Raw genomic sequence first — 13,072 nt, forward strand, 5'->3', positions numbered from 1 at the left:
TGGTTTGAGCTTCCCGCAAACAGAGAACACATCCGTACATGAAGCTAAATCCAACAACAGAAATCTCCCCATCTTTCCGGGCGTATATTCTAATCTCCTGCCTGTCTGAGTGTGCCGGCGCTCGCCGCCCCACTCCCAATCAGACCTGGAAATCCTCCTCACGGAGTGCGAGGACGTCTGCCGTGACGGCCTTTGAAGCGACAGAAATCCCCGAGTGAGAGATCACAGTCGCAATTCTGCTGAGTAAACTCTGAATAAACTTTAATTTTCTGTTTGTGTCGGGGGCTTCAAACTTCTCCTGTAGGGGAGGGAGAAAAATGTGGAAAGACAGTGTTGCAAGATTCGGGGAGGATGGGAAGCATTAGCAGGGTGGAGCTGTTTGGATAAGCACACACATATTTACACAGATACGCTACATGGAAAACACAAAGTGGAAAACAGCCCATGTGCTCCTCAGTCAAACAGCAACAACAGGGACAGAAGTTACAGTATGAATATGTATGTGGCATATTAAATTCAGTTCAGCTTTATTTATATAGCACCAATTACAACGCAGTCATTTCTAGGCTGCTGCATATCATTTAAATATAATGTGGGTTTGTATCTCTGATTTCTGTCCCGCTGCCTGCACCTAATCATCAGTAAATAAAAGCTAAATATGTTTACTGTGCAACACAGCTGCAACGACTAATCCACAAATCACCATCTTGCAACAGGACGAGCGTCTTTTGATGATCAGGTGATCAAGGTGCACAACAGGCCGGCACTAAACTAAGAGTTCGATTACACGACGATGTTTCAACTGAAAACGATGTATTTTTTTTGTTGGGCCACTAGTAGGTGCTTCTCTGACATTAAGAATTTCATCCCAGGTCTACAGGTAGAAAAAGATGCTTTTTCAGACTGAATCACATAAATCAGCAGGCTGCTTGCAGTAGTGACAGCAGCAGAAGGTGTGGATGAGGACACTCGTCTTACTTGATGATGTCTTTGTGTCCGTTCCTGGCAGCCAGGTGGAGCGGAGTGGTGGAGGACGAGTCCACACCGTCTCCGCCTCCTCCTCCCTCTCCTTCCAGCAGAGCTGTCACCATGTTGCTGCTCAGCAGCAACTGAGCCACCTAAAGAAGCCCACCATGACGCGTTAGCTGGCAGAATCAGGACAGGAATTACAGCAACATAAATAATGTATATATGCAAAGCCAAGTTTAACCCAGGTCGCACAATGTAATAGTATACTGTGGATGATTCAAATATAGGGTTAGCCCAGCACGCGGAGGCTTATCCAGTCGTCAGCAGCTGTCTAAAGATACCACACAGAGTCTGTGGGACAAAAAAAAAAAAAAAAAACAGCCCAAAGCTTTCATTTCTTTCACAGCTAAACTGCAAACTCAGACCGGACCAGGAACGTTTAACAAGCTTGTGTGTCACTGAGTTATAGCTCCAGCTATACGTCTCACAGCCAGGCTTATCCATCAACGTGGCAGAGGATCAGTAAAACACTGCGATGTGCAATATCTTTAACGGTGCAGAGTCCCAAAAGAACCACTGAAGCTCTGTTTTCTCCTCTGTGCAAACTCTGTTCACTTCGCCAAAGCTTCACGCTTGACAGGATCCACCTCCTTCCAATGAAGGTGTTTTCACGTGGAAATAACTTGATTTGGGAGGCAATAATAATGGCATCATAAATGGCAAAATAAATAGTCTGAAAAGTGATTGAATTATGGGTTTAAATGCAGGGCACATCTGTGCATTGAGGCTTTATTTATCGTGCATCTGACACCAAAACATCCTCGAAGCAACGCACCTTCAGCCGGCCAAACTCGCAGGCCAGATCCAGCGGCGTTTTCTTGGCCTTGTTCATGAGGCAGGGGTTGGACTGGTGCTGCAGCAACATCTCCGACTGACAAGGCAAAGAGGAGAGCGTAAGCGATATCAGCCCGTGTTTTGGTGAACACTCATTTGTCAATCATCCCGACACACCGGCTCCGTGTGTGTTGATGTTTTGTCTCCCCGAACAGAGGACTCGAACATACGATATCTCCGGGGCGACGACCTCTGTTTAGGATCACCAGTGCTGTATCGATGGGTTTTTGTGTGGGCTAGAGGTGTGTGTATCTGTCCTTTTACACACTCCCGTGGAAAAAAAAAAAAACCCTGTGAGTCTCCAGGAAAGGAATGTGTGCGCTCACTGCTTCCACGCTCTTGTGTAAGACCTGGTGTCTGAGCATTAATGGCATTACTGCTTTTGTTGTGGCACAAAAGCAGGTGAGACACAAAGAGGGTAGATTTCAGTGAAACTAGAGGACTGTTAATGCCTTGGAACTTTGCCCCGGGCCGATGACGGGGGGCTCTGTGCCTGGGTAGCCCCTACTTCTACACTTGAAGCAGACCTTCATCTCAAAGAGAAGTCTTGGTTTTGTGACGAGTGTTGAAATCAGGGGCTTCGGTAATGAGCTGGACCCCACATGGACTACGTACCACCTCGTAGTGTCCGTACTGGGCAGACAGGTGTAACGGGATCTGTCCATCGTGAGACGGGGAGTTGACTGAAGCGCCGGCTCTCAGCAGCAGGAGGACGGAGTCGGCTTTCCCCTGCCACGCCGCGTAGTGGAGGGGACGCATGCCTGCGGATGGAGGAGAAGACGCAGGACAGAAATCAGCAAAAAAAAAAAAAAAAAAAAAAAAGGAACAAATGCATGCAATGTGTGTTTTCTCCGATGAATTGCTAAAATAATTGGTAGAATACTGGCCTTCAGAAACATTCGTTAGCTGCAGCCCAGCGAAAATGCATTGCTTTTGTTCTTGTTTCAGAAAAATTTTGCCTTTACACGGCAACGTGTTGAAAACGATGTTTGTTTACACAGAAACAGAAACGCAACAAAATGGTGTAGTTCGCACGTTGTAGTCATCCTGCTGAAGTTTGTTTTTGTAATGAAAACACACACACGCCTGCAGAGCACAATCCGCTATTTAACATTTGCAATGGGAGCAGACGAGGTGCGTATGTACAGTCGCAGCATTTCAGAAAAGTTTAGTTTTCTACAAAGTGTTTTCAAAAAAGTTCCATCTCGGAAACTGCTTTGTAAAAGTTGTGTTTTCAGTGACCCTTAGCACTGTTATTGCATAATCAGACACCCAAAAACGGAAGGGTTTCCTTTGAAAACGTTGCATAAACGGGGCTTATGTCATTTTATTAATGTTTTATATCTAGAAACAAGCATATTGACTTGTTCTTTCATGGAATTCTCTCTGTGAATAAATAAGACTTGAGATGAGTAGCTCTGAGAAGACTCAAGCTTTAAAGAGAAGGGAGCAGCACGGTTTGTGATCGGCCTGCCTGGGAGGACTGACTCAAAGTGACGGATTTAACACCAAATAGTCAATTATTTCAGTGTGGACAGAAGCAATTAGCTCCACTTTAACCACAAGTCGCAAATATAGAGTATACATGTAAGAAAAAAAGCCTCAATATGAAGAAAAAAACAAAAATCCATCTAATCTCACCTAATTTAATTCTACAGTGAGCTGAAGGAATAATATAGAAATACTTCTCTCTTATTTTACTTATAAAGATGGTAAAATTTCCCAGTTTTAGAAGTTTCAGATTCATTTTTCCATTTTGATGTTATGAAAGTAGAATAAGTTACCATCATTCTCTGCTGCCTGGATTTTTTTTTTCCCGTGGTATTGTTGAGTTGGGGAGTCCAGTAAGGTACGTTCACCTGCCTCGCTTCACAGCCAGGAGGCCTCGGATCTGAGAGGGTTTGAATTTAACCTCTCAATGAGTCCGTGTGTGACCTGACATAATGGGCGCTGCACGCCTGCCACTCCAGACCTCAGACATTCGCCGCGGCTGCACGGCCGGCCCCACTTCAAAGCCAGTCGTATTTATTCATTTGGGTCAAACTCATTTTCATGAGCGAGTCGGAGAGCTGCTGGAGAAGTTTCACCACAACTAACTTGCAGGGGATTTTTTTTTTTTTTTTCTTCCCCAGGCAGTGAAGCAACCTCCTTACCGTTGACGTCCTTGACGTCCACTTGGGCCTGGGCGTCCAGCAACAGCGACAGCAGCTCGGTGGTGCCGGTCAGAGCGGCGTGGTGCAGCGCCGAGAAGCTGCAAAGAGGGCAAGATGGCATCATATATATCCCACGTCAGGTCATAGACTGACACCAGCTCTGTGTGTGTGTTTCTCAAAGTTCCACAGGTGAAATGTGTTTGTGATCCACAGAGAAATTGAAGACATAAATTCTGAGCGATCACACAGAGGTGGACCTTGGGGGCAGAACCGAGTCGGGACGCTCGTTCTCGCCCCACGAGGGACAAGAAGGAAGGTGACAAAGACACAGCAGAGGGCAACGAGTATTCACACTTTAAAAAATAATAAATAAGGAGTATTTACAAGAATAAGAGTATTAACAGGTAAATTATTAAATGTAGTTATTGTCTGCCAACACTGTTTTGAGAAGGAAAATTGTTGATAGAACTATGAATAATTGTATTTAAATACACATTTTTATGAATGAATATACTTTTTTTTAATGTGTTCACTTAGAAGAAAGTGTAACTCCAGCTGAAATCTTGAATAAAAATGGATTTTCAGCCCATAAATTAACTTATGGTTAAAGTCTTTGGATCATGTTTTAGTCTGTGTGAATGCTACTGATCCAAAAAACTTGTCTTTATAAGAAACTCATTGAAACACACTGATGTCCTGCATACATTAGACTTTTTTATCTGACAAATGATGTTGTTTTGCTCTTTTTTTTTAGTATATAACAGTGAGATACTTTGACCAGATGTGGTTATTTGCTCGATAAAGGGTTAAAGTTGACAATCCTCCCTTTAATAATACGACACAAACAAGCTCATTTTCCCGTAAGTTTGTACTGGAGTAGTGACACAATTCCTGGGAAGTGAAGCGTGTGTCCGAACATGTGTGTGTATGTAACTGGATGGTGAGTCAGAGTGAAGTCAAACAGGAAAAAAAAAACACAGTTTTTCTCCAGTCTGTCAATCGATGAACGGTGAATCTTCCACCGCAATGCCTTGACTCAGCTCGGCCAACACACACACTTTAACATGTACCCACATGCAGTCCTCTTACCCATCTGGGTCCTGGTAGTTGATGTTCAGCCTCTTGGTGGAGCCCAGCAGCTCTGCAAGAAAAAAAAGAAAAAAAGAATTTGATAACATTTCTGGAGAATTCCTTCCACCCTTGTGTTTTACTTGTTTTCCCCCCTCCATCGTGTCTTCTTTCGTCAAACACCCTGACAGCGTTGCGGGCTTTCCTCGCCCGTCCCCTCCCTAAAGAAATGTAAGATTCCGCCTCATTTGCGCTCTCATCACAGCTCAACCAAACCCGGAGCGACAAGTAGAAAACTCAACGTGACGGGACAAAAACATGCAGTCGGGTTGGCGTCCAGTCACTCACACCTCGACGGAGTGGCACAGCTGATTGTTAAATAGTGGACTCAAGCTCATCTCTTTCACTATTCTGTGTTTATCACATTCAAAATTACTGAAACTGATTCAACAAGTTACCTAATTAATGCACATAAGACTTAGGCCCCATTAACGCTTCAAGCATAAACTTTGTTTTTGCGCCTTCATTTCTGATAAGTGTGGCGTTGACATCACAACGTTTCGAAAATGACGTACGTTTACTTGAAACACACACACACACACACACACACACACACACACAACCACACACACTAGGAGAGAACAACATGCTACAAACATTAACTAACAATGGCGAGTACAAAGGACATTCGTATGGATAGAAGAAAAAGTTAGACTGGAAAACTCTCAACTCTGAAACTACCAAGTGTCAGGAGAATATGGACTGGGAGTCATGACACTCTGTGGGCAAAAACGAAAGTTTTGTGTTTTCACTTGAAAATGTTGTGCAAACGGGGCCTTACTTGGATCTTTGAAATCTGATGGTATTGACGCAATTCCATTTGTTGCTTTGTGTTCCTGTTAGTGTGAAATCAAACTTGGACTTCCAATGTCATCTTATTTCCATCTCATAGATAAGGTTCAAGCCCACGAAGAGCACTGCAGTCCCTTCTCAGGGCTAACCCCCCCCCCCCCCCCCCCCCCCCCCCCCAGCTTCCCCCAGCTGAGATCCAGTGTGAAGGCCTTCGACTGTCAGCAGAGACCCACACAGGAAAACGAAGGCATACAGAGCCATTCATGGCCATCAATCTCCTGCACTGTTTGCGCCCACATAGGTGTGGAAAGTCACATTTGTGTGTGTGCCTGTGTGTGTGTATGCTTGCGTGTGTGTGAGTGTGTGTGTGTGTGTGTGCAGGGCTTTGACTGAGGGGCAGGAAGAGGCCCAGCAGAAGAAAGTTCTCCCAACAGTAGGAACACTAAAGGGATTGAGCTGTCAGAGTCGGGTGTATTTTGGGCGACTGCACAGCTCACACGAAACGGGCGAGGAGGTCGGGGCGGGTGACGGGTGGGCAGGGAGTCACATTTTCGTGGCGTTCAGTCTTGGCGGGCAATGGATGCCACTTTTGACGACCGTTAACCTGAACCGCGAGGCCTGATCACTCACCGTTCACTGAATTCCAGGGCGATTGCTAATGCTACGTCAACTGCAGACGAGCCTGAACACATCGAATCAGGTTGACCTATAAATGTCAGGATGACACTTTACGTGCTGATCCTTGATCTGTGTAACTTTTGAACCAATATCTTCAAATACAAAGAGTTCATTTCTGCTTCTAGAAATGCTGCAGGCTAACTAGTTGAGTACCGGTCCCTAAAGGCCTGTGCAACATGGATGTTTGTAGGATTACTAATTATAAGAAAACTGTGCACATCCATCCAATTCTCAGGTCGTTTTACTATCTTCACTTCAAACTACAAGGGATGCACGAAGATTATTTTTTAATGGATGAGTACAAGTATGAGTATGAGTATGTAATTTGTACTCCACACACAACTGATAGTCAAAAGCCATAGATTACAGCACAATACCTCCAGGGTCAATCCTTCTTTCTGGTCCAGACTTAGAACAAAACACACAGAATTCCTTGTTTTCAGCAACAACTTCAAAATATCTGGTTCTCCACCATCAAGTTTGGTTCTCTACAGGCAGGTTTTATGAAAGATTTTTTCTTTATAAATGATTAGAAATATGTTTTTGGGTCGATAATTCATTTAAAAGTTAAATACGACGTGATTTATGGCTGTAATTGTCAATATACAACTGAAAGGGACAGGAAATCAGTGGTTGTTGCTTCTACCAAGCCTACTTGATATTCTCATCGAGAGCGGTGGCAGACGAAAACGAAATGTTATGTCTATAACTTCGGTTCCCTGAAGGAGAGGAACGAGGTACAACACATATTGTATGGGATATCACGCCCCTTACGGCCTGCTGAAGACACCTCTATTCACGCCTTTACGGCAGATGATCTGTGATGACGTGGATGGCCCGCCCTCCGCTTATAAGCGGCCGTCATCACAGACATCCCTCAGTTCGATAGCCGCTCTTCACGAAGCCCAGCTGACTGCGGGGCAATCAAGTGTTGTACCTCGTTCCTCTCCTTCAGGGAACCGAAGTTATAGACATAACATTTCGTTCCCTTTCAGTCGATTCACTCGGTACAACACATATTGTATGGGACATATATACACGCCCCGCAGAGCTGCCACCGAACCCGAGCCTAGCCTGCAACCTAGTGCGAAGCCGACCCAGCAGAAAGGACAGACTGAGCCACCGAAGGGGCCGTCACGTCCAGCCGATAAAACCGCATAAAAGTATGAGGAGATGACCAGTCAGCTGCAGCACAAACATCAGTTATAGACACTCCCTTAAACATCGCCCAGGAAGTAGCCAGGCCCCTGGTAGAATGAGCTCTCACTCCCCGGGGCAGCGGGAGGCCTCTGCTGCTGTAGGCGGAGGAAATAGCCTGCACAATCCAGTGAGAAAGCCGCTGCTTAGACAGGGCCTTACCCCTAGCTGGATTAGTAAAGCAAACAAACAGCTGGTCACACGAACGCACATCCTGCGTACGGTCAATGTAGGCGCGTAGAGCCCGCACCGGACATAATAAATGCAACCTCCTCTGTTCCTCAGACTCAAAAGGAGGCGGACAAAAACTCAAAAGTTCAAAGGTCATAGCGCTGTAGGCTGCAGGGATGACCTTAGGTAAATACGCCACATTCGGGCGTAAAGTAACCTTAGTCCCATCACCAGAAAACCGGGTGCATGAAGGACTCACTGATAAAGCATGCAGGTCACCCACTCTCTTCGCAGAGCACAAGGCGAGAAGCAATGCAGTTTTGTATGAAAGAAATTTCATATCCACAGACTCAATAGGTTCAAACGGCGGCCCACATAAGGCCTCCAACACCAGAGTTAGATCCCACGAAGGAACGCCAGATCGAATCACCGGCCTCAGACGGCGGACTCCTCGTAAAAACCGTACGGCAAGAGGGTGCGCGCCTGGAGACACACCATCAAAGCCCACATGACAAGCCGATATGGCCGCCAAATAGACTTTAATGGTGGAAAAGGAGAGACCCTTATCCAGAAGCTCCTGCAGAAACGTCAAAACGTCAGCAATAGAGCACTGAAACGGGAGAACACTGCGGTCCTGACACCACTGTTCAAAGGCCCGCCATTTATATGCATAAAGACCCCTGGTGGACGAGGCCCGAGCACTCTGAATTGTCGCCACCACATTAGGGGGCAGACCTCTCGCTAATAAGATGGACCTTTCAACAGGTAGGCATGCAGCCGCCACAGTTCCGGGCGCGGATGCAACACCTGACCCCCCGCTTGAGAGAGGAGATCCTCGCAGACTGGGAGCCACCATGGCGTTGCTGCCAGTAAGCTGATTATCTCCGCATACCATGACTTCGCTGGCCACTGAGGGGCCACCAAGATCATGAGCAGGCCCTGCTGCCGCACCCTCTCCAGTATTGACAATATCATCTCCACTGGAGGAAATGCATAGAGGAGCACGTTCGGCCACGGGTGGGCCAGAGCGTCCATCCCCAGAGGAGCATTGCGGTCCATTATGGAAAAGAACCGAGGACAGTGCGTGTTCGCTGCGGTTGCAAACAGATCCACCTCTGCCCTGCCGAACCTTTCCCATATCTGAGCCACCACCCGTGGGTGCAACCTCCATTCTCTCACCATAGGACCCCCCCTGGAGAGAAGATCCGCCCCCAGATTCAGACACCCGGGAACGTGGGTAGCTCGGACTGACAGGAAATTGACACTGCACCACTGCAACAGAGAGTGACACATCCTCAGCAGGGGAAGCGAATGAGTGCCGCCCTGCCTGTTTATATAGGACACTACTGTCGTGTTGTCCGTCCTGACCAGGACATGCTGGCCGGCCAGGTACTGACAGAAATGCCGCAGAGTTAAGAAAACCGCTAGCATCTCCAAGAGATTGATGTGCAGCCTGCACTGAGTCGGTGACCAGACTCCTCTCACCGTCGCCCCGTCGCACAGACCCCCCCAGCCCTTCAGGGAAGCATCCGTGGACACCACCTTGCGCAACGTCACCCTGCCTATCGGGGAGCCCTGACACAGCAGGCCGGGCTCCCGCCATGGCCGGAGAGCTAGCAAGCAGGAAGGCGTCACCGTCAGCTTTCTCTGAAGATGCCGCGCTGGGCACAACCGGTGAGAGCGAGACCAGCGTTGAAAGGCCCGCATCTTCAGCAGACCCAGCGGCACCACTGCTATCATGGAGGCCATCATGCCGGTCAGCTGTAAAACCGTGCGAAAACGGAGTCTGCGTCCCAATTGAAACTGAGCGAGGCAACGGTGAAACGCGGTCACTCTGTGTTCTGACAACCGTGCTCGTCCCGTAATTGAACATATTTCCAGTCCGAGGAATGAAAACTGTTGCCGCGGAACCAGAGAGCTCTTCTGAGGATTCACAGAAAATCCTAGTGACTGAATGTGCGACAGTAGCAGCGACAGCTGCGCCGCCGCCTGCTCTCTGGAGCTGGCCACCAGAGCCCAGTCGTCCAGATACGCCAAAATACGCACGCCCCTCTCTCTGAGGGGAGACAGCGCCGCTTCTACACACTTGCTGAAAGTGCGTGGGGCGAGAGACAAGCCGAACGGCAGCACCAGGTACTCGTAAACCGAGCCCTCGAATGCAAACCTCAGGTACTGCCTGTGGTCGGGATGAATCGCGACGTGGAAGTACGCGTCTGTTAAATCCACGGATGCAAACCAGTCCCCCGGGCTGACCGCGGTAAGAAGTTGTCTGAGAGTTAACATCTTGAACTTGTAAGTCCTTAGACGTCTGTTTAACACTCTCAAGTCCAAAATAGGACGGAGACCGCCCCCCTTTTTCGGAATAACAAAATACCGGCTGTACCAACCTTTGTTTTCCTCTGAGGCGGGGACCACTCGAATCGCCCTTTTGAGCAGAAGGGTCCGTATTTCTTCTCTCATCACCGCCGCAGCTGCCCCAGAAACCACGGTGTTTACCACTGACGTGAACCGCGGAGGTCTGACTCGGAACTGCAGACGGTAACCCGTAGCAACGGTGCGCTCTACCCAGGGGGATAGTGCGCATGCGCGCCACTGAGAGAGACGTGCCGCCAGTCTGCTGATCTGGGGCACTGTAAGTGGAGAGATGTCGCCCCCTAGCGTACCAGGGGGGAATGACACCGTTTGGCTGCCCTTCTGCACAGAAGGTAGAGGACTGCTGCCCTCTAGCGTGCCAGCAGGGAATGACATCACCTGACTGCCACTTATTTGAAAGCGACTTCGTTGCTTTATTTTTTGAAAAACCATAACATTCTTTATTAGAACAAGGTTTTGAACACAACACGCACCAGAAACATTTGAGTGTGTGGGGGGAAAGTGCTTGGGAGACCATGTTTGGGGAGTACAGCGCCGTTTGGGACTGATCCCCTGAACATAACATTGAACCCGCCTCACGGGGGGCAAAACATGAAGGGCCGCAGCGTCTCCCTGCTGCACGGGCCCTTCCTGACTCCATCCCAGGGTTAGGACGGCTGGTTCTTCTTCCTCTTAGGCGCCGAATCCTTCCGGATGCCTGGAGGTGGGCCCTTACTCCAAGCCGAGTGGCGTGGAGGCTGAGCGGGTAGTTGGTGTCGCGCCTGTTGTCCCTCCTGGACATTGGCCGTCGGAGTCGCCCTCTTAGGGAGCGGCTGCACGGCTACAGGCCTGCGGGATCCGGATGCGGATCTGGGTTTTACCTCCCGTCTGGGAATGATGCTGCGCAGAGCTTCGTTCTGCTTCTTCCCCAGCTCAAATCTCGCCTGGATGGCGTCCAGCGACTGACCAAACAGGCCCGCAGTGGAGACGGGTCCGTCCAGATACAAGGCCCTGTCTCTCTCCGGGACATCAGACAGAGTCAGCCACAGATGTCTCTGCGCTACCACGGTAGACGCCATTCCTCTGCCGAGGGAAAGCGCTGCACCGCGAGCCACACGGAGAATGTAGTCTGTGGCGACTCTGACCTCGTCCAGGAGAGGAGACAGCGGGTTGTCTGGGGGCAAGTGCGAACCCAGCTCCGCCAGACACATAGCCTGGTACGTCTGCAGCATAGTGACAGAGCTCAGCGCGCGGGCAGCACCCGCCTGAGCTCGGTAAATTTTTTCCAGCTGTGACGCTGAAAATCTGCAGTGCTTGGACGGGAGGGAGGGGGCCCCGCCGACACCATGGTTATGGGACGGGGCCAGGTAGGCCGCCAGAGACGGCTCCATCGGTGGCGGGTTAACCAAACCCGCCTTCTCCGCTCCGTCCAAGTCCGAATATTGTCCATAGCCGGGCACCGTGACGCGGGTGGACAGTGGTTTGTCCCATGACGATGTTAGCTCCGCCACAAAGTCCGGGAACATTGGCAGAATATTTTTCACCGCTGCCGGCTCGGGGGGTAGAAAAAAACCCGCAAACCGTGACGGTTTCTGGGACGGCGGAGGAGACGGCCACTCCACCTCCAGCTTCTCCGCTGCTCTGCGAAACAGCGAGAGAAATGAATTGTCGTCGCGGTTAGCCGAAGCCGTGGCTGCGGCTAACTGCTCTGACGGCAAGCCCTCGTCCTCCGACAGCCCATGCATGTCCAGACCGATGTCCAGCACGTCATCGTCGTCATGATGGGCTGCCAGACCAAAGGGCTGGTCAGCCAGCTCGGAGGACCCGGGGTCAAACCCGGCTGCTTCCTCCACTTGCTCCATGTGGTCCGCCCAGCTAGTAGCGGGGACTTCGACCTGGAGCTCCTCGTCGTCGGAGCCAGACGAAGCTGGGTCCCTGGACTCGGAGAGGAGGGGGTCCTGCCGTGCTGCTGAAGCACCCAGCACTTTTTCCACGAACTTGACCCGTCTCTCGAGTGTCGACCGCTGAAGCTGGAGACAAAACTCACACGCTTCGGGGTCCGCCAACGCCCTCCTGGCGTGGACAACACCCAAACAGACGGGACAAGCCTCGTGCTGGTCCTTCTCGTGTAAGGAGAAGCCGCATCCCTGAGGACAGGGACGAACAGAAGACTTCTTCCCCACCTTCGGCCTCGTGCTCATGACGAGACACGAAGCCTGTACCAGTCCGAAATTAGCGCTCCGCGGGCAGTCACCTGCTACAGCAGCAGCAGAGGCTAACACCAACAGCGAGCTGTTTAGCTAATTCCAGCACCGGAGAAAACAAGCTAACTAGCAGCAGCTAGCTAACCTGTCTCGGCGAGGTGTTCTTAGCGCAGTGAAGAGCGTAAGAACTGAGGGATGTCTGTGATGACGGCCGCTTATAAGCGGAGGGCGGGCCATCCACGTCATCACAGATCATCTGCCGTAAAGGCGTGAATAGAGGTGTCTTCAGCAGGCCGTAAGGGGCGTGATATCCCATACAATATGTGTTGCACCGAGTGAATCGACTGAAAGGGAACTCTGAAAATGAGACCAACCCACTAATAAAACTTAAATGTCCTGATCTAACTTCTGGTGGGAGAAAGGACTGCATCATCTAAAGGAAAGATTTGACAGCAAACGACTGGTCGTAAAAACAATCAGAATACATAAAAAAAAAAAAAAAAAAAAATCAAAACTGAGACTGTGGGTTGATAG

General features: G+C 49.5%; 1 protein-coding gene across 2 annotated transcripts in view; it reads right to left on the reverse strand.

Annotated features, from left to right (window-relative positions):
• LOC115393066 (CASK interacting protein 2) overlaps positions 1 to 13,072 on the reverse strand; it is a 49,961-nt gene that overhangs the window by 13,849 nt on the left and 23,040 nt on the right. For both annotated transcript variants that reach the window (XM_030097857.1, XM_030097856.1), the window contains exons 3-7: positions 5,106 to 5,157; positions 4,017 to 4,114; positions 2,479 to 2,624; positions 1,805 to 1,900; positions 979 to 1,118 (exon numbers count right to left, since the gene is read on the reverse strand). In XM_030097857.1, coding sequence (XP_029953717.1) covers positions 979 to 1,118; positions 1,805 to 1,900; positions 2,479 to 2,624; positions 4,017 to 4,114; positions 5,106 to 5,157 — 532 coding nt within the window. The remainder of the gene's footprint in view (positions 1 to 978; positions 1,119 to 1,804; positions 1,901 to 2,478; positions 2,625 to 4,016; positions 4,115 to 5,105; positions 5,158 to 13,072) is intronic.

Source organism: Salarias fasciatus, chromosome 8 (genome assembly GCF_902148845.1).
Source record: "Salarias fasciatus chromosome 8, fSalaFa1.1, whole genome shotgun sequence".
In the NCBI taxonomy this organism is placed as follows: Eukaryota; Metazoa; Chordata; class Actinopteri; order Blenniiformes; family Blenniidae; genus Salarias; species Salarias fasciatus.